Here is a 27,239-nt window from a genome sequence, read left to right as displayed (position 1 = left end):
ATTAATTCCAAGTCTTGCTGACTTGTTCAGTAAAGGACATGCGTAAAACCCTGTTCATTATCTACATAGGAATTGTATGAAAATTGTCACCACAAATTTGGACACCCAACTCTGGATGACTCATATTTAGGGTTCAAACACTCCAGTAGGAGTAGCAACTGAATCAAAGCAACTCTCATTCACTAATATATGAGTTTTCTTCATTTACTTTCTTATATAGGGCCTTATGGCTCCAGAGAAAGGAGGATGGATTGAGATAGCCAGGTTTTACTTCCATTGCTTTCAATGGAAGTAAAACCCGGCTATCTCAATCCATCCTCCTTTTTCTGGAACTATATGCTAGTCCTATGTATACAGAATCCAGGGGTATCTGTGCATTCAGTTCCTCTATCTATATGGATAGCAATGCTAAATATATGTATTAAGTGCTGGTGCTTAATTTACCCTCCCTTTTAGAAAACAGGCCGGCGCACTGAATGCTCTGCGCTGCTTCCAACACTCAAGAGTTCCTACAAGAGTCAGAAGCAGAGCAGAGCATTCAGTGCGACGACCTCTGGTAGCCCCAGGTACATTAGATAGATTGTAAGCCCACCGGGACAGAGAGGGAAAATGCTTGAGTACCTGATTGTAAAAACTGCTTAGATAACCTTGATAGGCGGTATATAAAATCCTAAGAAACTTGAAACTTAAAAACCGCTATTGCAGTTTTGTAAAATAGGGGTTAATGTGGTCTCCAAGCCAGCTGAAAATCTGGATCATTATTTTTACAAAATATTCTGCTTAGAAGGCATTTTTCCTTCAGCTAATGCTCTTGTTATTTTCATGGTACTAAGTTCTTGAGTCAATTGACATGCTATGTCGCACCAGATTATCGGATGTCTGTTGGATCAAATTTTCTTGTGTTTGCTGTCCTGTGGTTGCATATATGTGGAAGAATTAGAAAGATAATACTTGTTTTAAAAATCCTAGCTCCTTCTCCACCCAAAATTAAACCGAAAGACTGCAGAAGCTGTGAAACCGCAGCCTTGGTACGCTGGGAGTCGGGAAATATGAATCCTGTTGACTCGTATACAGTTGAATTATGTAAAGTGTCCACTGAAGATCATGAAAGTGATATTACAGAGTAAGTAATCCTGGAAAACACTTAGAAGCTGTTTCGGTAACTGCATAACATCACTCGTCATCATGGAAAAAAGGAACAATATACCAGAAAACCCACAAGTGGAATAAAAAGCATTTGCCTGTTCAGAATTTATGGAAAATGTAATTAGGATGCAGGCATATGATGCATTTGCTCACAAAATTGTTCTTATAATTAATTGCAAATAAGTAGATTTCTTCCATTAAGCCTTCACCTGCAAAAGGAGCAAAGTAGCAACTTAGTAAACAAAGAATAGAAAGATATTTCACTTACGAGTTAAGAATGGAAATGCAACCTAATGCAGTGGGCTGAGAATCAGAAAAGCCAGGGACCAAAGTCTCTTACCAGAGGTCAGATCAGTGACGTAGTAAAGAGGGGGAGCGGTCCGCCTTGGGTGCTGTCTTGGTAGGGGAGTGGCAAACATCCACACTAGTCAGAAATTGGGACATGCAACTTTCTAGAATCAGGAAATAAAGAATAGCCTTACTGGGTCAGAAAAATGGTCAATCAAGCCCAGCAGCCCATTCTCATGGTGGCCAATCCAGGTCCCTAGTACCTGGCCAAAACCCAAGGAGTAGCAACATTCCAGAATCCCAGAAAGTAACAAAGATTCTAGAACCCCAAAGAGTATCAATATTCCATGTTACCGATCCAGGGCAGTCAATGGCTTCCCCCATGTCTTCAGGGCAGTCAATGGCTTCCCCCATGTCTTTCTCAATAACAGACTATGGACTTTTCCTCTAGTAAATTGTCCAAACTTTTCTTAAAACCAGCTACGCTATCCGCCCTTACCACAACCTCTGGCAATGCATTCTAGAGCTTAACTATTCTCTGAGTGAAAAAATACTTCCTCCTATTGGTTTTAAAAGTATTTCCCTGTAACTTCGAGTGTCCCCTAGTCTTTGTGAATTTTGTTTTGTCTGATTTTTTTCTATGTTGGCTTCATGATTATTTATCATTCATTTCTTGCTGTTGATGGTAAAGGGGTTGCCACAGCCATTTCAGGATTCTCTATAGTAAATTAAATGTATTGACATTCATAGCGCTATTATCTCTACAGGTCTATTGTTGGGATTCCTACCTGTGAATCCCTCATTCAGTTGGACCCCAGGGAAAAATATTGTATCCACGTGAGAGCCGCTAACGTAGGAGGTATCAGTGAAAGAAGTAAGCCTGTCACTATTCACACCACAGGTACTGTCTCAATATTAAAACGAAAGAGAAGCAAACTTATTTTCAATATTTTGCATTCTGCATTTTAGAATTGTTTTATATCTATATTTGATCCTGTGAGAAAATGTTCTTTTATGGTTTATTTATTGATATCCTGCCGGTTACAAAAAATACATACATATAAATTAACACCAAATAATACAATACAACACACACTACTTACAACAAACTAAGGGGAGTGGTTGTTGTGTTTTGAGTGGTGTGTCTGAGGCATGATTAGGTGAATTGCGGCTATGCGGTTATAATTTTAAAAACTTTTGGTGATTGCGGAGGGAGTGTGGTTTGGTACCATTTGTTTTGGTTCATTCAAAGTTGTAAATTCTTATCTGCTTGATATTCCTTGTACAGTATGCTGTTCCGCCTATTTGTATTGTGTACTAAAGGCACACTGTGATGCATTTGCTAAAACACATTTTAAAAAAGAGACCTATCCTGTTCACTGTACATCTAAATGTACTGTTTCCCAGGGTAGCCTTATGGCTCGGGGGCAGTGCTGTCATGCTAGAGACCTAGATTTAATTTATCTGTCTGACAGGAGCTGGTCGATGCAATACATAAGAGCCAACCCTAGAGGTTCGGATGCCTAGGCCAAGGAGGTTTAATTAAAGGAGAGGGCAGAAGTGGGCTTGGCCCATTACCTGACTTGAAGTCAGTAGGCGGTGCTTGTCACCATATTGTTTCACCCAAAACAGCCTATCAGAAACCAAGGAGGTTTGACAGGAGACTGCACCAATCAGAGATTGTGTTTTGAGCATATCAAGATGGAGACAGTGTGAAGAGACAACTTCAGTGTTCTCATATGATGTCATCTCCTGTTAATTAAACTTGAAACTTTAGTGCCGGCACCCTGGGCCATAGGTTAAGCCAGCCCAGAGTGCCATGGAGAAAGGAACGGCAGTCTCTCCTAAGTAGTATTCTGGCTAACCAGCATCCTGATGGACACTTCCGCCTTTTCAGGTAGAGGATGAGCCAGCAGAACTGGAGTCCTGCAGAATTGGCTCTGGCCCATTGCTGTATTTTTAAGGGGCAGGGTCTTGATAGGGTGCATTTGCTAAGAAAGTGGCACTTAATAGCCAAGGGTGTCCTCTTCCCTTGCAGTGGATCCTGGGATTCTTCTCCTTCCCCCCTGCAGCCTAGAAGTACCCATAAGATGCATCTGGTCCCGAGCACACGACAGCTACCCTCTGTCGCCTTCCACTCAACCAGTTCCTGACCCAGCCCGTCACTTTGGGGCCCATCCCGAGGGCACTCAGTTTATTTATTAAATGTCTGTGTGGAACACTGTCAAAGGCTTTGCTAAAATCTAAATACACCACATCTAGCGCACATCCTCTATCCAATTCTCTGGTCACCCAGTCAAAGATCTCAGGTCCCCAGCAGATGCCTCCCAGACCCTCCGGACCCATCCTGGATTCTCCAGATCTCCCCATGGACCATTAATGATGTGTAAGGTAGCCACTAGGGAGTGGGTGGGTAGATGGGCTGGCGGGAGAACTCAGCCCCACAGCTCAGGAGCATCAGGCCTTGATGCACATTGGCTCCCTGTGGCACACCGCATTCTTTATAAATTATCTTTACTCACCTTTAAATCATTGCTATACAAAACTCCATCATTTATTTACAAAGTTTTAATTCCATATTCTTCTCAAAAAACTTTAAGATCGAATGAACAACTTTTATTGGTTATTCCCACCCTTAAAATGATTAATACACGAAGGCAATATATTTTTACCGTTACAGCACCACAAACTTGGAACTCTCTCCCACTTTACTTAAGACAGGAGAAAAATTTTGATAAATTTAAATGCCAACTTAAGAGCTTTCTTTTTAAAGACGCTTTCAATATCTAATTGAAATGCCAATTGCTCTTTATAGCTGCCGTTCATTTTGTTCAATTGTGTATTATACTCCCAATAAACTATTTTGTTTTCCCTTTCCCTTTGTATATTACCCTTAAATGTTCTTCCTTTCCTATCATAAAATGTATTTCGTTCCCTTCTATCCTAGTGTTTCCTGTTGTAATTTGTCTATTTTTAAAAGATTTTTATATTTTTTATATATTCTTGTTATTGTTTACCTTATATTTATAGTTTATGTACATCGCTTAGTAACTGTGATAGGCGATCAATCAAATAACGAATAAACTTGAAACTTGATGCTCCTGAATGGTAAAAGAAAAAAAAGAAAAAGAAATTAAATAACCCCAGCAAAAACCTGAGGTTATTCTATCATGGTTTTTGGCCTTAACGCAACTTGTGGTGATGTATCACAGCAAGTCACGTTAAGGGATTTGCATAGTAATGAGATGCAAAACATGCATTTGCATCTCATTACTTCAGAACAAGTGGTGACTTAAATATCTTGCTATATTTGGAAAAGCAGCGTTAGGGCTATTTAAGTTGTGTTAGGAGCCAATTATCGCAACTTAAATCCAATTCCCCCCCTAATTACAGATGCCTAAGAATATATACACTCTTGTATTCTGCTGTAGGTACTTTCTTTCATCTTAACGAAGAGACTGCCCATCCTTTATTATCCATTTTAGAAGATGGATTTACAATTGCATGCCAAGAAGAGGAAAGCCTGCTCGATTTCTCTTATCAGTACAATAGCTTTACAAGGTGAATCTTTTAATATTTAATATTTTTTATCTGCATTACATTATGTAATTTTTTTTTATTAGGCTTTATTTACCACCTTTTTGAAGGAATTCACTCAAGGAGGTATATAGCAAGAATAACTTAAAAATTGTCTATTGCCTATTAGATCAGAAGCTTTAATATTGTGAGTCCTGAGTATTGAAATAAACCACTGGTTGAAAGAACAGAAACTAAGCCCCCCCACCCCCCTTTTCCAAACTGCACTAGTGAGTACCGCATGGCCAAAGCCCTGAAGCCCTTTAAATCCCTATGGGCTTCGGGGCATTTACTGCGGTGGCCCACACTAATCAGCTTTGCAAAAGCTGGCCCTAAGATTTTTCCTCCCCCAACTGCAATTTTAGCGCTCATCTTAAAGTTTAAGCGGGTCTTTTACAAATCAGATGGCTGGACATGTTGAAAACCACCATGGGGGATGACGCTGGAGGACTTTACTGGCCTAGAATAAAACCAATCTCTTTTTAGATCTGTCGCTAGGACTGGAGCACGAGTTGATGGCACCTAACTACTTTACAAAGCGGCGGTAGCGATACTGCCATGGTAAATGCACCAAAGCCCTTTCTATTCCTATGGGCTTCAGTGCATTTACCACATCAGCATCGCTGCTGCGGCATGGCACACAGCTCTTCTAAAATTGCTTCCAGTATGTAACATTGACAGTGTTATCAATTGAAAATTTTTGTTTAAAAAAAGCACACATTTCAAAAATATTAAACAGATCCTCCCATAAATCCCTAGGAGCAGCTCTTACCACTTCACACCCACTGGATCTGATCAGCCACAATGGACCAGAATATCCCAGATGACATCAGGCACACCACACAAACACACTAAATCCTGGTACATGGATACTGCTGAATTATGGCTGCTCCTAGGGGGTTCTGGGATATTTTGAAGAGGCAGAGCTGAATAGAATTAAACAATGATGCTAGTTGTAAAATGGGCATACATAACCTGACCATTCATTTTTTTCCTCAAAACGGGATGGGACAGGAACCCCCCCTCCCTCCCCCCGGGTACCTTTTTTTAATCCTGGTGGCTGCCTCCTGTCCTGTCGTCTTGAGACAGAGCGACGCACCTGCCTGGCCCAGCACCGCTCAGTGAATGGCTGCCATCAGTTCTCACGGGACTCGCGAGAACTGACGGCAGCCATTCAGTGAGCGGCACGGGACTAGGCAGGTGCGCCGCTCTGCCTCAAGACATCAGGCAGGAGGCAGCCGCCGGGATTAAAAAAAAGGTACCGGGAGAGGGGGGGGGGGGGCTGTATTCACTACGGTACAGTACTTGTTTCTTCAGTGTGCCCCTGAAAACGGGACATTTTGGAGTCCTGAAGCTGTGCTTGGGGACAAAGGGACAGACTAACTAAAAACGGGATGGTCCCATTCAAAACGGGACGTATGGTCACGTTATGTATACAGCAAGTGCTAACAGTCACTGAGGCCTTAATTCCATAAAAGGCGCCTAACTCCTAGGTGCCATTGAGCACAACTCTCAATCATCCACTAGGCACCTTTTATAGAAATCGTGCCTAGTTTCCATCAGTGATCATAGGAAAGGATACCAGATTTTACCACAATAAAATCTGGACCCTTAGACCCGCCCTCATCCCTGCCCTGTTAAGCCCCAGCCCCCCCTCCCGCTGCCTGTTCATCGGGCAGGAAGGCATCCGTGCATGCACGCGTGCGTGTGACATCACCGCGTTGCAAGCGCGCATGTCCCCTCCCGATGCAATCTATTTTCAAAATTTAAACAAAGTACCAGGTTTTGAAAAGCCATCCGGGGAAATCCGCACATCTAGTAACCCTAATTATAGGCACCTAATTGTAGGCGTTGAATGCTTAGGAGCGCTGCCATTTAGGTCAGAGTTTTCTTGGCCTAAATAAGGGCACCTAATAATAATAATAACTTTATTTTTTCTATACCGCCATGATCTTGCGACATCTAAGTCAAACCACAACCAAACTCTGCCTCAAATCCACACCTACAGGCTGGTAGGCACCTGGGGGCAGACACCCACCTTGAAATGATAGCCACCTACTAGTTAATTCATTTTTAAAATAGTTTTTAATGGCGTTTTCAATTATCAGTGCTGATTAAGCCAACTAAGAAAATTAAGTTCGGTGCCTAGAATAGCTAGGCGCACCAATCTAGGCGCCTAACTTTCGGCATCATTTATAGAATCTAGGCCTGAGTGTCTGTTAATCTATTATTTGTCTATTCAATACAGATGCGTTGCTGTAATGGGAAATCTAATTCCCGTCAGAGGAAAACACTATTGGGAGGTGGATGCTGATGAAAACGTGGAGTACAGAATCGGAGTGGCTTTCGAAGACACAAACCGAAATGGAGTCTTTGGAACAAACAACACATCCTGGTGCATGAGACATGTCGTCACACCATCAAGGTAACAGCAAAATGTATAGCATTTTGGCTAGTGGCATCACCGTGCCATGTGCCCCCACCCCTGCATACCGCTTGAAATGTTCGCCAGCACGAGCATCTTCTACCTGCTGCTCGCACTGACCTCAGCACCTATCTAATGTCACGTCCTGGTCCCACAACCAGGAAGCAACGTCAGAAGGGAGCCGAGGCTGGCGCGATTAGCAAGTGAAAGATGCTGCTCACACTGGTGAACTTTTAAAGAGGTATTGAGGGGGGAAGGGGGCAGAGAGGAGGCGAGGCATCAGAACTGCACCATGAAAATGGCACTTGGGGTGGGTCACCTCCCCCACTTACTACACCTCTGATTATGAGCTAGTGTACTAAAGCATCAGTGTCAGTAATAGCATTTAATATAATTGCCAGTAGTACTAACCTATATTAGTCCGGTGTAGCAAGCATAGGTGCAAAATCTATGGAAAATAGGTAATAAGTTGCATAAATATATAAATCATCTCATTATGAAAAAATAATAAATTAATTTTTATGGTATGCAGCAATGTAAGACAGATGAATAAATTATTTCATTTAAATGGACTCTGAAGTGAATCTCCCTTTTTAATCTGCACATATACGATAATGGCATGCTTTCAAGCGAGCAGTGCCGTTCTGGATTTATTTTTTTAAGACTTATTGCTCACTTTTTCCAAATCTGATCTCAAGGTAAGATACATAAATTATTTCCCCGCCCAAGTAAGTCTGCAATCTAAGTTGTAGCTGGGGCAATAGAAGGTGAAGTAACTCACCCAAGGCTGTAGAGTTGGGAGTCTTTGGGAGAAGAGGGATTTGAAACCGTCGCAGCTGGCTTCTCTAACCCCCTGAGCTCCTCCTGAGAACTAGAGAAGCCAGGGCTCAGATCCTGCCGATTCTCCTTGACATGGAAATAAACCAAGTCCAACACTACAGGAATGCATCGAGTTAGTCCAATAAAAAAGGTATCACCTTATTTCCTTTGTTTTTTTTATTTGTTTATACCACATGGGGTTACTCAAAAGTCAGGGAGTTGTATGGAAAAAGTTTTAGTCCATTTTTTAGGCGGGTTTTTAAAGTTTTGATTATGAGCCCCACAGGTCCCAATTCTATATACTGTACTGTGCCCAAAAAATCAGCGTCGACTAGAATGGCGCTTACCTTTTATGGAATTATGCTAAGTGCCAGTTCATCACACAACTTTAAGGTACATCCATTTAGGCCAAAGAAAACCAGGCCTAAATCCGTGCCTAACTTGTGCACACATCTGGCATATTCTATAACACACACACACAAAAAGAAATGTCCATTATCCACCCATGGCCCCTTCTCCAATTCAATGCAAACAAGACTCTCCTATGGAAAGTAGAAATCTCACAAACCAAAGGAAATGAGCTAATTTCACTGGGAGTACACCTGTGTAACTAACCCAACCGCGTTACATTTTTGGATTGTGAATGTGTATCCTCAGTGTGTAGTCATATGCTATGAGACCACCCACCAGCCCTGTAAAGGCAATGCTCATTTGCTTTCATTGCTTAGACTTTCCAAGGACTTAATAAACCACTTGACACACACCATCAAAGGAAATACACATCGTTTGTTATTGTGAAAACTCAATCAAATTAAAAATGAAATTTTAAACGTGCTGGAGTACATTAATACAGTTGTGCTCCCAGAAAATTCACTTGAAACTTCAGGGAACACAGTCTTACATAACACAAGAAATTAGACCATGTAAGCCCATTTTACAAAAAGCAAGGGTCATTTTTAAGTTTGCTTGCCTTTGCTTCAAAACCATGACAGGTTCATCCCCTACCTATCTGTCTCACCAATTCAAATTCCCGGGCACAACTAATACACGCAGTACCTACTTGTTCGCTTTTCCATCCCTAAAGGGCTGCACCTACAAGAGATAACTCGATCTAACATGGGCATGATGGACCACTGGTCTGACCCAGCAGCGGCAATTCTTATGTTCTTATGTTATCATTCCAAGCAGGCAAATGGAACAAATGTTTAACCAACTTCATCTCAAATGCACTTTCGTACCAAACGTTTAGGAAGTCAATCAAAACTTATCTCTTTGACAAATTTCTCAGACCCCACTTCAACCTTGATGTACTTCTAAAACACTTCCAGATAAACCTGACTAAACCAAACTTGCCAATGTAATTTCGAAAGTTCTCTGTAATGTCGCTGTCTGTGTACAGTCTCTTCCCTTGTAAACCGCTTAGAACTGTTTGTGGTATTGCGGTATATAAAAATAAAGTTATTATTATCTGGTGTGATCAACCTTGGGCAGCTGCAACGTTTTCAAGAAGTCCCGGTGAGTCCAATTCATGGAGTAGAACTGACACATACTTTTCACAGAATCATTCCATTTTTTCCCAAGTTGTGCATGTAACCTTTAATTAATGCCAATTGGCCTAATTACGAGGTGTCAATTGCCAATTATTGGTGCCGATTAAGCTTAAGTTGTGCGTGCAAATCAGTTGTATGCACCGATTTGCACACACAATACAAGGCATCATATACAGAATTTAGGGGATAAGGGGCAATTCTATAACTTGGTGCCATGATGGGATGTGTTTAGCACCAGTTCTAACCTGGCACTTAGGTGCATTTAAGCTTTTATAGAAACAAATGTAAACTCACGTTTCTATACCGCAAAATCTTGCAGTTCTATGTGGTTAACAAACTAAATAGGCTTAATCTCAGTGATGTATAAAATCAATTCTCCAGAAATTTCCCAAACAGTGTTGATTTCAAATAAACTAAAAAAAATTAAACAATCACAGTGATATGCAAATCAATTCCCCAGAAATTTTGTGAATATTGATTTCAACAATTTCCTAAAAAGCTTCTAAGATGTGGAAAGAGATAATAATCTGTGAAGATTGACATCCCAGCTTGCAACCTGATAAGACAGTTGTCGTTGTAAGAATCTCTTATATACACCCAACCACGACCAGAAGGAAAAACAAACAAAGCTGTAGCACGCAGTGGACGATCAGATTTAAAAAATCTAAATTGTTTCACTAAATAATTGGGTGCATAACCATGCAAAACCTTGTAACATTTAATTCCAAACTTAAACAGGACCCTTGCCTCAACTGGCAGCCAATGAAGTTCTCTATAATATGGTGTAATATGTTTTCTTTAAAGATTAAACGCACAGCAGTATTTTGTATCATGCATAATCTATATATATTTTTACAATATCTTGGTAGATGGACTAAATTACAGTAATCCAGAATACTCAACACCAAAGAATACTTGGGCAAAGCCATGTCAAGGGGCTCCTTTAACTAAGGGGCGCTAACGTTTTTAGCATGCGCTAACCCCGCGCTACACAAAAAATACTAACGCAAGCTCTATGGAGGCGTTAGTGTGTAGCGCGCGATAAAACCGCTAGCACACCTTAGTAAAAGGAGCCCAAAGTGCTGAAATTTAGATGCACATACTTACAACAGATCAACGGCTGGCCTAAATTGGCATGTTTAGTCTATTGGGCTGGAATAAAACTCAGAACAATAAACTGTCTAGAGTTTACTTTAGTTTAATTTTTAATCTTTCTCATTTTCCTGTTATTGATATTTATAAACTTAGATTGACTATTCTATCTTTCCTTATAACGTAACTATAATACTTATTTTCTTGGATCTTCCTTTGCCTTCAATGTTTTTCTACTTTCCATGGGGTACTTTCTTTTCCTTCCTCTTATTATAGGGTTACCAGATTTTACGAACAAGTGAACAGGTTGAGAAGGTGGGGGCGTGACTGAAGTGGAACAGGGTGGGGGTTGGGTAGAACTAGGATGGGCCTGGGGGCATGGCCATGGTTCCAGATTTTACCATTAGAATTAGCTCTGTTTCTTATCACCATTTCAGGAAACTTTTAAAAAACTTACCCATTTGTAAAATTTTTGGCAGCTTGATGTTTTCTATTTCACTGTGATTGTCCAGTCTTCTTTTACCTTGTTAACCCTATAGAACTGCAAGGTTTTGCACTATACAAATACATTTTATATTATATTATATCCCAGGCACAAATATGAGTTTCTTCACTGCGGGAGTACCCCAGATGTCCGGATTACAATCACACCGAAGAAAATTGGAATTCTACTGGACTACGACAACTGGAAACTGTCCTTTTTCAACATGGACCTTCTGCAACACCTTTATACATTCAGCTGCCGTTTCCAGCACTTCGTACATCCTTTCTTTGCTTTGGAAAAGCCTGGGGTTTTAAGGATACACAATGGCATTGGAGTACCCGAATCTCTCAGGTCTTTTTAGGTATAGTAACTAGTAACAATTCCAAAGTGAATTGGAACAGTGCTCACAGTAAGTTCACATGTTCAATGATAGAATAAATCTTCAACTCTACGAATATTTGATAAAGCACTTATCTGCTAGATGCATGTCCTTCTAAAACACTTTAGGGTCCTAATGTGTTTTGCAGAATGAATGAATTTCCACTTGCTTTTAAATGGAACATGGTCTGTCCATCATACTCTCCTTCTCCATGCTCTGCAAGTTTGGAGAAGGAGAATACAATGGACAGACCATAGCGAGCATTATCGCCTTCAGCTTAGGAATGCTACTACTATTTATCACTTCTACAGTGCTGAAAGACATGACATATAGGGTTGGGGGATGAAGAACCCAAGGTGAGAGGAGTTAGGAGTCGAAAGCACTCTCAAAAAGGTGGGCTTTTAACTGGGCTTTGAACACTGCTAGAGACGGAGCCTGCTGCAGGGATTCGGGTAGCTTGTTCCAAGCATAAGGCACAGCAAGGAAGAAGGGACAGAGTCTGGAGTTGACAGTGGAGAAGAGCATAAATAAGAAGGACCTACAGGCTGAGTGGAGCTCACAGGGGAGGGGGGGGAGGAACATAAGTTGAGATAAGGGAGGAGAGATACTGAGGGGCTGCCAAGTGAATGCATTTATAGGTCAGTAAAAGGAGTTTGAATTGTATTCAGAAACAGATGGGGAGCTAATGAAGTGACTTTAGGAGCGGCTCTTGCAGAGTACGAGTCATGCAGATGAATTTTGAATGGATTGAAGGGGAGAAAGATGGTTGAGCAGATCTGAGAGTAGGGACTTGTTTTCAATGTTAGGAGTTGTTTTCAGAGCTTAATAGTGTTTTATTAAAATCCGGCAAGAATTAGATAATTTGACCCTCATTTAATTGGGGCAAGGGGATGGGCTTTAGTCATAATTTCAATAACCTGATAGTAGCGCAGAACTTTTGATACCATAGGCCATGGAAATTTGCCCTGCATATTTCGATGCAAAGGCACGTGGTGCACTCTCTCAATTTCAAATTCTTTTTGGAATTTCATCTCCAGAATTGTTGGAATTAATTTTTCCCAACACTAATTGGATTTTGTCTCAGATAAACCAATTATTCTTACATTATTAAGACGCAATCGATTATTCAGGTCAAGATGCATTTTATTTGGTGCTGAATTCCTTTTATATTTATTTTCTTTGGTGAAATGACTTTTTTCCAGAATGGTGATCTGGGATTTAAACTGTGCAAATTAATCTTTAATAGTGCTGAGATTTTCTTTAATGTCGCTGATATCCTCTTTTGTATCCGACATGAGGTCTTGCAAGGCGCAGACTTCTTCTAGTATTGTTGTGAAATACTCATCTTCCATTTTTCCAGATCCCAATTTTTGTAGGGAGTTGGGTTCAGTGCGATGTCTTTTTCCAGTTTTGCTTGATGCCATTGTGAAGAGAAGTCGTTAAGATTTATGCAACGGCTTCTTTACTGAAATTGGCTGTGGTCAAACGTTGTTTTAAAATTGGAGTCTGTAGGAGCCCAAGACCTAAGCTGCCATCTTGTAGGCTACTCCACAGCACCTCTATGATGGCATAGTTTTAACTTCTTTTATCCATCCAAGAGAAATGTTGGTTGTGCTGCAAACCACTTCCAGAACGTTCCATCTCCCATGCTCCAATCAAGTTTATTAAAATTTTGATAAAACGCATATCAAGACTTCTAAGCGTTTTACAATTTGTAATAAATCAACTCTTCTAAACGCAGCAACCCAGTTCTTGAATGTGGAATAGGAAGCACTTACCCCTTGATGTAACTGACAAGTTTCAAGTTTCAAGTTTATTAGTTTTTAATATACCGACCATCAAACAAATATCTGGCCGGTTAACAATAAAATTTAAAAGGTAATAAAGATAAGAAAATAAAATAATTGCGTTTTAAAATAAATAGTGCGAACATAAATGATATCGACAAGACAAACTTGAGAGTGAGGGTAAAAGGGAGGGGGGGAAGTTACATGTTTGAGAAGAAAAGGAGAGAGTAGGAATGGGATAAAACGTATAGGGTAGGGTCGCTTTGTTAAAGCGGTTGGTTGCTTGGAGAGGAAATGGAAGTAAGAAAAAGAAGAGAGAAAGAAAAAGAAAAGAAGAAAGGAAGAAAAAAACAAAAACAAAAAAAACAGAAGATAAGTCTAAGCACAGCCAAATGCGTCACAAAATAAAAAAGTCTTATGAATTTGTTTGGCCGATTTTCCTTTTTGGAAAAGATATATCACCATCACTCGGCAGATGTTTTCAGTGAAATCTCTGTTGTTTTGCACCATTTTCACTTAAGATCTGCAAAAAAAAAAGATTGTAAAAATCAGATTACAATTATGAAATTTAGGCCAGACACATGAAAAACTGATGTGATGTCTCTGTTTTTTCCTATTTCTCCAACTTTTAGGCTAATACTTTCATCACCCCCTTATCTTGCGCATTGTGGTAGTCCAGAAAAACTCTCATTGACCCCATAATTAGTAGTTTTACTAAATGTATTTCAGAAGCATTTTAGCTGTAGCTCAGTGATAAGCATGATTAACATGGCATTTCTACTATCATCAAATAAGAGCCATCGCTAGCCATCTATAAACATCCTTGACAAAACTAGGAAAGGGTTTAGAGTCAAAAACGGCTTGAATGGGAAATTGTATTGGATGCATTAACTGGGAACTGGAGCATTGGACATGGCTGCTTACAATTTTTAATTTTTTGCTTTCTGGAAGGACAAGTGAATTGTAAGCAGCCATGTCCAATGCTCCAGTTCCCAGTTAATGCATCCAATACAATTTCCCATTCAAGCCGTTTTTGACTCTAAACCCTTTCCTAGTTTTGTCAAGGATTAAAAGTCAGGATTTAGCGTAGCGAGGGAGGTAAGTGCCTGGGGCGGTGACACCTTGCATCGCTGCGCTATGCGTCCACCCCCACTCTTCCCCACCTCCCCTCCCCCGAGTACCTCTTGAAATGTTTGCAGGCACGAGCAGCATCTTCCACCTGCTGCTCACGGCTCCCTTCAGATGTCATGCCTGGCATTACATTTACGAGTTTAATGCTGGCAGCAGTCCTCAAAATGCCGATTGCCATCAGTAGAATACTGGGCCCCCAACGTTCTTTCCATCCCCTCAGAACCTGCTTCCACAGTTCTGTTGCCGAGGAGGAAAATGCCTTCGCTCTCCAACCAGACTTACTATGAGGGTATTTAGAATCCAAATATGTGGGCCTTTCAGCGTATAAGGCAGTGTATCGCAAACTGTGTGCCGTGGCGAGGAGGAGGGTCGTCCATGCCGGCTGACTGCCTACAGGACGTGCCTCTTGCTGCACATCCTACAGGAAGTCAGCCAGCACAAATGAGTCTCCTCCTGGCCGGCGTCTCTCCTCCTCTCTCCACACCTCCCAGATCCTTCCATCGAAGTGGGTCGCGGCCAAATGGGCGTCCACGCACTTCCGGGTGCTTTCCAGCCGGGGCACTGGATTTAGTGTGCTGCTGGTTGGAAAGTTTGCAAGACACCAATAACATAACAATAGGAAGGCAATGAAGCTCAGCTAATGCAACTTTCACATTTCCAACTCACCCTGGGCCTCCGTGTTCTAAACCATTTGCAACCTTCTCATCAATTTCATAAATTACATAGACAACAGTTCCATTTTCCATCGCAGGTCTGATCAAGTGGAATAATGTATTCACTAAAGCTCAGATGACAGATACAAGCTTTGGGGGGGGGGAGGGGGGTTCACAAGCCTTCTAAGGGGTGGACTTTTTTGCTCACATTACTGGAAGAGAATATAATAATGTATGTTCATTAACATAAAAATGTGAGCCAGAAAAATACTATCACAGAAGCACAAGATCTCTACATTCCGAGGATTTCCAAAGATCGGAGAACAAAGAGCAAAAGAGAACCGGCATGGCTTACCATACAGGTGAAGGAAGCCATAAAAGAAAAGAAGGACTCTTTCAAAAAATGGAAATGCATAAAGACAACCGAAGCCTGGAACAAACATAAAGATGATCAGAAGAAATGTCACAAGGCGGTGAGGGATGCAAAACAGGAATATGAGGAAAAAATAGCCCAGGAGGCCAAAAACTTCAAGCCCTTCTTTAGATACGTGAAAGGGAAAAAACCTGCAAAAGAGGCAGTGGGACCCCTGGACGACCAGGGAAGAAAAGGGTACATCAAGGAAGATAAACAAATCGCAGACAAACTAAATTGCTTCTTTGCGTCCGTCTTTACGAAGGAGGACACCTCAACAATACCTGAAGCGGAGAAAGTGTTTGCAGGAGAAATAGAAGACAGCCTCACCACAGTTGAAGTGGACTTAGACCAGATATACTATCAGATCGACAAACTTAAAAGTGACAAATCCCCTGGACCGGATGGGATTCATCCGAGAGTCTTAAAGGAATTGAAGGTTGAAATCGGAGAGTTATTGCAAAAACTTGCAAACCTGACAATCAGAACTGGACAGATACCGGACGACTGGAGGATAGCGAACGTCACCCCAATTTTCAAAAAAGGATCGAGAGGGGAACCGGGCAACTATAGACCTGTGAGTCTTACGTCTGTCCCTGGCAAGATGGTTGAAGCACTGATCAAGGATAGCATAGTCCGGCACTTGGACGCACACGACTTGATGAAACCCAGTCAACATGGATTCAGGAAAGGGAAATCATGTTTGACGAATTTACTCCAATTTTTTGAGACCGTGAACGAGCAAATTGATAGTGGGAAGCCGGTGGACATAATATACTTGGACTTCCAGAAAGCGTTCGACAAAGTTCCACACGAAAGACTTCTCAGGAAACTACAAAGCCATGGCATAGAGGGGGATATACAAAGGTGGATAGGCAAATGGCTGGAAAACCGAAAGCAGAGAGTGGGCATAAATGGGAAGTTCTCCGACTGGGAGAAAGTGACTAGTGGTGTACCCCAGGGCTCGGTACTTGGGCCGATCCTTTTTAATATTTATATCAATGACCTGGAGGAAGGAACATCCAGTGAGATCATCAAGTTTGCAGACGATACAAAACTATGCCGGGCGATCAGATCGCAGGATGATAGAGAGAAACTCCAGAGCGACTTGTGTCGGTTAGAAACATGGGCGGAGAAATGGCAGATGAAGTTCAATGTGGAGAAATGCAAGGTAATGCATTTAGGCAATAAAAATAAGGAATACGAGTATACAATGTCAGGTGCAACTCTGGGGAAGAGTGAACAAGAAAAGGACCTGGGTGTACTGATAGATAGGACCCTGAAGCCGTTGGCACAATGCGCGGCAGCGGCAAAGAAGGCAAATAGAATGTTGGGCATGATAAAGAAAGGAATCTCGAGTAGATCGGAGAAAGTTATAATGCCGCTTTATAGGGCAATGGTCAGACCACACTTGGAATACTGCGTCCAACATTGGTCTCCCTACCTAAAGAAGGATATAAAACTGCTGGAGAGGGTGCAGAGACGAGCAACAAAACTGGTGAAGGGTATGGAGAAACTGGAATACGAGGACAGACTTATAACACTAGGATTGTTCTCCCTTGAGAAAAGGAGACTGCGTGGGGATATGATCGAGACCTTCAAAATACTGAAAGGAATCGACAAAATAGAGCAGAGAAGATTATTTACATTGTCCAATTTGACACGGACTAGAGGACATGTAATGAAGCTAAGGGGGGACAGGTTCAGGACTAATGTCAGGAAGTTCTGCTTCACTCAGAGAGTGGTTGACACCTGGAATGCCCTCCCAGAGGAGATTATGACGGAATCGACCGTCCTAGGCTTCAAGAGCAAACTAGATGCATATCTCCTTAAGAGAGGCATATAAGGATATGGTGGACTATAAATTAAGCCAGGTGTACACCTGGCAGGGCCTCCGCGTGTGCGGATCGCCGGACTTGATGGACCGAAGGTCTGATCCGGAGAAGGCAGTTCTTATGTTCTTATGTTATCAACACAAAAAGCATCATATCTGTATATCCTCTACACCAGTGGTTTCAAATCGCTCCCGAGGGTCTCCCAAGCAATCTGTTTTCAGGACAGCCACAATGAGAAATCTACTGCAGCACATGCAAAATAGCTTTCATGAATATTCCCAAAACAGATTTTGGAACTAGTGCGCTAAAGTCACAATGAAACAGATGACATATATGATGAGAAAAAAAAGCTGGGTAAACACTGGAAATGACTCAAACAGAGTGGCACTGGAAATGACTCAAACAGAGTGGCACAGGAGGAAGGGGAAGTAATGCTGTGTGGGGCTTCCCTAATACCTGTCAAATTTCCTCATTTCCTGAAGCTAGGAAGGAGAGTCATGTATGACCACAAGGAGTTCATGCATATCTACACAGCCACTGCTAGGATGTTTTGTTGCTATCAGATGCTGAGAGCAGATCCAGATACTTGTCTGGCCCTTTGCATTAAGCATGGCACACCTGATCAAGTCTAGATACAAAACTATTTCAAAAAACAACAGGTAGTATCAACGCATTTCCTCTAAAATTGTAAGCTCATTTTGCTGTGCCTGCTTGAAATGGAATCCTGCCAGGCACTATAAGCATGTGTGTTGTGTGTTGCGTTATCTGTTGGTAGATTAAGTAGGCTCCTTACTCCATCTTGAAGACAAGCCTGTTCTTCTACCATTTACTTTTGGAGGATAGTATCCATAGGGCATTTGACTTTCCTTGGCTCTATGTTCTTAATCCTCCAAGCAAACTACAAAAAATAAATAAATTAAAAAATAAGGGGAAAAAAATAAATAAATCACCCAGTAAACAAAAAACAAACCAAATACCTTGAAGCATGTTCTTCAAGTTAAGTACTGTAGAATGACTGTGAGCATTCTTTTTGTACATGTTTAAGGGAAGATTAGGTTCTTACCTCAATAAACTTCTTTCCAGGAGATGGGTACAGTAGTCTGGACTATAGGTTTTATCATCGCAGGAAACTTGCAGAAGGCATCAAACAGATTCTTCAGCTCATATAGTAGTATTCGCTATACAGTATTTCTCAATACCCTATAGGATATGCCTAAAAACTTAATAGATGCAGTATATATCAGAAACATCAAAGACCTCAATTTATTTAAAACTAATCTAAAAACTTATCTCTTCAAATCCTCATTTAACCTTTAGAACAACTCTTTGGAGTACATGTAAACAATCAATACTTTCATACACATCTTCCCCAACCTACTCGTTTGTTCCTACCCACATCATCCCCCTTTCTTCCCTTGAGGAAACTACAATTTGTAACTATTATCCCCTAATGTTCTTTCCTAATGTTTCACAGTTCGTCTGTATTGTCAATCTGTCGTAGCACCTTGAAAATTGTTAATGTAAAATAACTTGTTTTATTGTTCTATACTATAATGCTTTTATTATGTAATTCGCTTAGATTTAATAGGCGAACCATCAAATTTTAATAAACTTGAACTTGAAACTATATTATATATCCTACAATATAAATATTGTAGGATATGTAATATATTGCATTAAGATATTATGGCACAATCAAGTAAAGAAGCATTAACACAGTGTCTCTCAAACTTTATCGAGCCGGGGCACACCAAAGGTAGTGATCATGGCTAGAGGCACCCAGAAGTGTGCGGACATCACCAGGCTGACATCATGCATATGCATGACAACATCACGTCAACGTCCACATATGTGCAGAGGCCCTCTAGATGGGCCCTGAAATGCCAGTAGGGGGTGCCAGCAGGGAAGAGGGCCGGAGACAAGAGGCACTGGATCAGCTGATTGCGTACAGCAGTGTTTCTCAATTACTTCAAGCTAAGTACCCCCAACCACAGACCTCCCAAGCTCTGCCCCACATCTCGCCCCCTTTACTAATTGTAATGCAATTTTTTCCATTCATTTTTCATATACACACAAAATACACAGCAGATATAACTTCTCAAAACTGATGCTCTACTAGGATTTCCCAAACTAGGTGCTGCTGTCCTAGAGACAGGTATGTATTCTTTCATTTAGATTTTGGGAGTGGGAGTGGGAGAGAAGTATGTGTGGGAGGGTCATTATTTAATCCATCTAGTGGTCATCTGGTCAGTTTGGGTACCTTTTTGGCATTTAGACACTTCCAAAAGAGGTCTAGCCCAAAATAATAATAATAATAATAACTTTATTTTTCTATACCGCCATAATCTTGCGACTTCTAGGCAGTTCACAATGAAAAGCTGTACAAACAGCGAATTACAGAGTATAGATAGATAAGAGAACATTGAACGGTCAGTGAAATTACAAGGTGAGTTACAAGGTCAGTGAACCACAAGGTTCACAATAAGCAAAGCTAAACAATCAGCGAATTACAGAGTGAAAATAGATAAGAGAACACTGAGCGGTCAGTGAATTATAAGATGCAAAATTGTTAGAAGAAAAATATACATAGGTTGTTGAGAAGAATTAGCTTATTATCATATTACATCAGAAACTGATCGGGCACCAGCGGGAAGCTGGGTACGACTGTGAGGACGACGCAATGGCAGACAGAGAATAAAGGGTTCCTATTATGAGGAATGTCTAAGCTGGCATGTTAAAATTACTTCTTAGTAATATTTTCTCTCTTACAACTACACCCCATGCTCAAATCAAACTGTTTCATTTGTTCGTGTATGCCACCTCTCCTGAAGACACCGCTCTGTCATAACTCAGGTCTGGTAGAGGGGGGGTGTCTTAACCAGTCTTAACGAGTCTTACCAGTACCAGGGCTGGCGTCAGGGAGGGGCAAATAGCCACACGATCTGGACAACACCAGCACTAACTCAAGTAATGAAGAGCTTTTCTCCTTCTGTTGCCCTCCCACTGCCTGCCTTGGAGTCCATCCAAGGCCCGCACCGGTGCTAACTTAAATTACAGCCTTTGAACCTACTTGCTTGTGAGGCTCTGTTACTATTATCCCTCTGATACATTCTGTCAAAGGGAATGGAGCTGACAGGGCTTTCCTGAGCACTTGGACTCAAAGGTATTTCATAATTGAAGTTAGCGCTGGTGCCTGTTACTGCACAGGCTCAGGGAAAGGAAAAATAGTTTCTTAGTTCAAAGGCAAAAGTCTTGAAACGAGCCTGTGGCTTACCAGGCCCAAGCTATGAGTGGCCAATGGCTGCCACAGTTTCAGTCAGGTAACCAGTTCTGGCCCCAGCTAGACCCCAGAATATGGCTCACAGTATTTCAGCAAAATGTAGTTGGCTTACCTCAGTCAAGCAGGATGTCTAGTGCTTACAGATTGTAAGTTGAGATTACTCCTCTTCTTCCCTGGGCTTTCTTTACCTTGCTCTGGCCCTGCCTCTTATACTTCCTGGCAGCTGCTTCCAGGACTCCTCCTTTCCTATGTCACTTCCCCCTAGGGAAGAGCAACATATGTTAAAGTGGCTCTGACACTATGAGGGAGTATCTAGCAGGGGGTGTGGTAATGTACTATAAACTCCCTCATATATCCTTCCCCTCAACCCTCCCTGGTTGAGCCCCTGACATTTCAGTGTCCACCTGCCTAGTGTCTCTGTATCGCTCTGTGATGCAACCTCATCTTGAGTATTGCATTCAATTCTGGTCACCGTATCTCAAAAAAGATATAACGGAATTAGAAAAGGTTCAAAGAAGAGAGAACAAGATGATAAAATGGAGGAGAAGCAAGATGGCAGCAGCATGATAGCAGCTGGGAGCTGGAGTTCGTCTTACCTTGCATACCTCTTGGTCGTGTTCCTATTGATCGTGGAATTTACATTCTCTCTGGGGAGTTTGAAAGATGCCTCATAGCAAAAGCAAGGGGGTTGTCCAGGTGGAGCCTTCTACACCCGGGCAAGTTTTGATGGACTGGTTCTTGATGAGCTCACCAGCCGTAGCGAGGGGAGGAATCTTCCCTGCGGTTGCTCCGGTGGAGGGAGCCAGCATAGCCTTAGGGCTAGAAACATCGTTGTCATAGCTTGTCATAGTTGTCACAGTTAACATAGCTGGATTAAAAAAAGATTTAGATAAGTTCCTGGAGGAAAAATCCATAGTCTGCTAATGAGACAGACTTGGGGGAAGACACTGCTTGCCCTGAAATCGGTAGCATGGAATGTTGCTACTATTTGGGTTTTTGCCAGGTCCTTGTGAACTGAATTGGCCATCCTGGAAACAGGATACTGGGCTAGATGGACCATTGGTCTGACCCAGTATGACTTTTCTTATGTTCCTTTTCTTATTTATTGTATTATGTGGCCTTGTCATCTTATATACATTGGCCATATGAAGAGAGCTATCAAACTTCGTATTGCTGAACACCTTAGCTGTATTCGCAATGGACTTTCTGGGAGGCTTCCAAAGCTGTGCTTCGTGGGTTTATTATACCTTATGTGTCAAGCAAAAAGAAAAAGCAGGAGGCGGATCTCAAGGCTCTCTTGGGAGGTACAGGTACTGGGACAGCGGCATTTGGCAACTATGTCCTGGGAGGAGAAAACTTGGCTACAAGAAGTGAGACAGCAGATAGATGGTATATTGACCCAGAGGGCAGCTAAGGACATCTACTTCCAATGATATCAGCTCTATAAATGGGGTGGGAAGACTGGAAGGCTCCTGGCTAACTCGGTTCGACATCCAAGGTAACACCAGATCATTCTGTCCATTAAAGATAAGCAGGGCTGCCTTTACACTCGTGAACAGATTAGGCACCGATTTGTCCATTTTTTTTAAAACTCTTATTCGCAACACCTGATATCAGACCAAGACAGGGATGCTTTCTTCCACAATCTTGAGTTGCCACGCCTGGTGGCTGACCAACTGGCCAAGCTGAATGCTCCTATTCCTGCGAGTGAAATGCAGGCGGGTATTAAAGCCTTAAAACTTACAAAAGCTCCGGGCCCGGACGGCTTTGGCCCCAATTATTATAAGATCCTGGTAGACCTGATTCCTCACACGTTGGGAGATGCTTACATTGCAATGCAAAACTAGAGCTAATGTCTGTCAACCAACATTAGACTCTGCTCATCCCCCTCCAGGATCACACCACTATCCTTGCTAAGTTGGGGTCTTAGTGTTTCAGATATACGTTTAATTTTCTCTCTGAGAAAACCTAGTGAAAGAACCTTACAGCTTTCTTAATAGATGCTAATGGTGACAGCTAATGATTGAACTGTACAGTATAAATCGCTTCAAACTTCACAGTATAGCGGTATATAAGAAATAAATTATTATTATTATTATTATTATAGTTTGTTACTGGTTACTATGCATACTGCCTCCTAGTGGTGAATAATAATTAAACTATAAAATGCATCTTTTGAAAGCACTGACTGTGGCTGGCATCTAATAACTAAATATATTACTCTAACTTGTTTAATGTTGTTATTTCCTCAAAACTAAAGTAATGTTTCAGAGCCACTCTATTTAAAGCTGAACTTTCCCTCTCTCTTCCAGGTCAGACACACACAGAGGCAATGTAGACAGGAACATACACAAGGGAGTTGGAAATAATTCCACGAGGCATATTCTTAATTTGTTCCTATTACAGTCTATCATAGCTACCTCTCAGGAAGTTCTAAACAATTTAATTTCACAAGTTTGTTGGTAATGCACATAAAAAATAAAACAAAAACATTTTAAAAGGAACATAGAGAGTATTGACACTTCTTAAAATATACATTTTATTGTTACTGCTCTTTATTGTGAATGTGTCATTCAAATTGTGAAGGTACATACCTTTACAAACTTTTCAAAAGAAGGATTTTCATTGCAAAGGAAAATAAACAGACTATAAAATGTTGAAGTTCATTAAATATTTAAATTTTCCCTCATCTACTCTGTGGAATGCTTTGTAGAAATACTGTATAAAATAAGGCAGACTTTTAATAGGGAATGTTATTATAAAATTTGGGGGCAGAAGAATGAAAAGTCTCAACTTGTGTTTGTTTTGTGTAAGAAAAAGCAGTCCGGCACGAAGATCACTAGGCAGCCAGCAAAACTGAACAGCATGACCTCATCTAATCTGTTGCTGTAACCGTATATTCTCTCTTGAGACTTATCAATCAAGTAATTTAAATCAATAAAAATCAAAACCAATATTTAAACATATGTATCTTTCCATACAGTGTAATACAAATGTGCCATTGTATAGTAATTTGTATTATGAAAATAAAAGGTCTGTACATCAATTAATGTATGATTATGAACCATTTAAATTTGTAATGCAGCTAAAGTCGGCTTTGGCTTTTCTTTCTTATAAATTCATAGAAAATATTGAACATCTAACAAAATAAATAAAACATTTCAATCATAGATGCTAATAATCAAGTTCAAAAATTCTTTTTTTTTTTTTTTTTTAAATTTGCTACTAAATTTCTTTAAGAGAAACTATCAGTAGTGCTCAGGAGTGAATGATTGCACTTTCCGTGATGTGAAAAAATAGAGTACATCTATTTTTCATAGATTAGAACTCCTTTACCAAGAGTCGAATGCTAATGTCTTCTGATTGTTGCACCTCTTTTAAGTGCTTATAAAGCTTTCAGCGTTCTCATACAAATCTGTGAGATCACTATTAGATATCTTTCCTTCACTTGCAAAATTGAGGTTTAAGCTGTTACTTCCAGACAATAGTCTTCTGAGGATGTCTTGTAGCTTCTTATACTGGTATGTTTACCTCTAGACCTTTGTCAGTCCCGATACTGCAGCAATCCAGTGTAATTTAACAGGAAAAGTTTATACACTGCAGTTTGCAGAAGCCTGACCTCACACGTTCCTTTGTAGTTTACACAGTTCCACAAGTTTTGGGGCTGGTCTTATTGTAACACTGTAGAGACCAAAACAAACTGGATAATCAAATGAACAAAGGTGAGCTTTAATGAATATGCTTCAGGACAGGACGGTTACACATTTTGGGATCTGCTCACTATTCAAGAGGCGGTCGGAGAGTCCGTAGCTGTCTTTCATCTAATCCTTTCCAATATTTAAAATTATTGTCCAGGTGCTGCATCAAGTTTGGCAGGTCTGCAAATGCTATTGAAAAGGAAAAATCATGGCTTTTATATATTGATGTGTAAATAGCATTTTCCAACGCAATTTATAATGTACTTGTAATTTAACCTATCAAAGGATTACGGTACATGGGCTTCTTATTTAGAGACATAGTTTCAAAGAGTGGTAAGAGTTGGGATTTCACTGCATCTTAGGGCTCCTTTTACTAAGGTGTGCTAGGGCTTTAATGCGCGGAATAGCGCACGCTATATTGCCCTGCGTGCTAGACCTTAACGCCAGCATTGAGCTGGCGTTAGTTCTAGAAGCATAGCGCATGGTAATTTCCTGCGTGCATTAAAAACGCTAGTGCACCTTAGTAAAAGGAGCCCTTAGTGTTTAGATTTGCAGGTTAGTGACTCCCACAGTACATGAATAATGGAATCTGCAATCAATCTTGTAACCCATGGTCCGGTTCTCCTAGGGTGCCTACTTTCTTTTCTTTATTTAAAAAAAAATAAATAAATAAAATTATATATTGCACTATCTTATATCCTGGGCTGTTTACAAATGAACAGATATACAAAAATTAAGACACAATATATAACAGTAACATAAGATATTTTAAAACAAAAATACATCAATATATATCATTAATAAAACACCAGAATGTGTTGATCATCATTTTAAGTGCGTCATATAAATCAATGAATATTTTATTACATAAAAAAAGATGATGTCTTTCTCTACATCTCTGACCCTGAAATTTCTCTTCAAGAACTTCTTCAAATTATTACTGACTATTCATCTCTTTCTGGCTATAAACTAAATCAAGACAAGACAGAATCTCTCCCTTTAAATCAGTATGCTCACTCCTCCCTGGTCAAACCATATAATCTCCAATGGACCCCAGAAAAATTAAGATATCTAGGTGTCGAACTTACTCCCTCTCTCTCCGATACTATTGATATAAATATGCATCACATTCTTCAGCTTGTTCAAAACCTAATACAATCCTGGCATCCTTTGCATATTTCTTGGTGGGGTCGTCTTGAAACCATTAAAATGATGCTTATGCCCAAAGTGAATTATATTCTCCTTATGATCCCATTTCTTTTCCCTACTTCCTTCTACAAAAACTAGATATGCTTCTCTCTTCTTTTTTGTGGCGAAACAAACAAACACGTATAGCTTTGCATAAACTCAAACTCAATAAAGAACAAGGGGGAGTTCTCTTCCCTGATTTTTATACTTATCATAAATCTTTTATTATACATCAAGGTTTATTCTGGTTTGTAGATTCTGACATTTATTCGCCAGTATGGTTTGAGATTGAAAAGCAAATAATGCAGCCTCTTCAGCCACCTGCCTATGTGACTGCTCCACATACTTCTATTGATGATCCTCTATTGAAAATGACCTCTAAATGCTTGCTTGAATTTGACTTGCATCTTGAACACTCCTACCTTAAATCTCCATCTCTCTCCCTATGGTTTAATACTAATATAAGGACGTATTGAAATCAGATTTTAGTAGCTGGACCTCATTCATACCACATTAACAAAGACTTTGTAACCACACACCATCAATGAGACAACATATGAAAAAATAATATATATATAAGACAACGGAGAAAAATGAACCTCAATTGTGAGAGGCCAGGACTACACAAGTACCTGAGCCAACTCACATCATCACGGGTTCATAAAAAACTCCGTGTACATTTAAATAATTCTCATTCATACGTTTTTTCAAAAACTATTTTTCTTTTTCAAACTTTTTATGTGTGAGCAAAGTCAACAATATTAACAATCTATTTTTCAGTGTGAACCGAAACCAAACTGACCAAAAAATTAACGAGGGCAACAGCTCAACTTCACAGGTGTAAATAGTTGTAGAGGCATGAAAATTATAACAGCAACAAGAGGAAAAAACGTTCACTCATCTGAAAAAACAAGATGGTTCTTTTTTATTATATTTTTATTATTTTCAACTTAAATTTCAAGTATTACACTTGTACAGAAAGCAAGAATAGAATGGATATCAAATACAATAGTAATATAATTCCTAAGTTAACAATTATACTATTTATGCTCAAGTCCACAAATTAAGATCCAAGAATTAAAGAAACTTGGCGAAGAAAAAAAAAAAAAAAGAACAGTAATAATAACAGAAAACTGAGAGCTATAGCATTGAGATAGGGGTCACAATATCTAAATTATAGGGCTCAAAGATTGTTAACATTCAGACGAGACATAGCCACGAAGTTAGTCAGTTGTGATGGTTCAAAAAACACATATTTAAATGTACGATAATATACAATACACTTACACGGATGTCTCAAATAAAAAGTTGCCCCCAAAGATAAAACCCCAGGTTTCAAAAGAAGAAATTCACGGCGGCGCCTTTGCGTCTCCCGTGCCAGATCTGGGAACATTAATATTTTATAACCAAGAAAGCTTTTTTGTCTATTTTTAAAGTAAAGTTTTAACAACCATGTTTTGTCAATTGGCAAAGCTAAGGTGATAATCATAGTGGCT

General features: G+C 40.4%; 2 protein-coding genes across 7 annotated transcripts in view; one reads left to right on the top strand and one right to left on the bottom strand.

The window, feature by feature from the left end:
- FSD2 (fibronectin type III and SPRY domain containing 2) overlaps positions 1-27,239 on the top strand; it is a 60,429-nt gene that overhangs the window by 19,287 nt on the left and 13,903 nt on the right. For 2 of the 3 annotated variants that reach the window (XM_033920339.1, XM_033920340.1), the window contains exons 9-13: positions 970-1,123; positions 2,202-2,335; positions 4,866-4,995; positions 7,259-7,435; positions 11,489-13,660. In XM_033920339.1, the coding sequence (XP_033776230.1) occupies positions 970-1,123; positions 2,202-2,335; positions 4,866-4,995; positions 7,259-7,435; positions 11,489-11,741 (848 nt within the window). In that variant the 3' untranslated portion in view covers positions 11,742-13,660. Of the gene's footprint in view, positions 1-969; positions 1,124-2,201; positions 2,336-4,865; positions 4,996-7,258; positions 7,436-11,488; positions 13,661-27,239 lie in introns of those variants that run through there. The other variant, XM_033920338.1, reaches the window with a different exon arrangement.
- The window catches only part of PDE8A (phosphodiesterase 8A), a 237,476-nt gene continuing 233,614 nt past the window's right edge, over positions 23,378-27,239 (bottom strand). For all 4 annotated transcript variants that reach the window (XM_033920337.1, XM_033920336.1, XM_033920333.1 and 1 more), the window contains one exon: positions 23,378-24,744. In XM_033920337.1, coding sequence (XP_033776228.1) covers positions 24,638-24,744 — 107 coding nt within the window. In that variant the 3' untranslated portion in view covers positions 23,378-24,637. The remainder of the gene's footprint in view (positions 24,745-27,239) is intronic.

Source organism: Geotrypetes seraphini, chromosome 14 (genome assembly GCF_902459505.1).
Source record: "Geotrypetes seraphini chromosome 14, aGeoSer1.1, whole genome shotgun sequence".
Taxonomy (NCBI): domain Eukaryota; kingdom Metazoa; phylum Chordata; class Amphibia; order Gymnophiona; family Dermophiidae; genus Geotrypetes; species Geotrypetes seraphini.
This window is presented reverse-complemented; position numbering and strand designations above follow the sequence as displayed.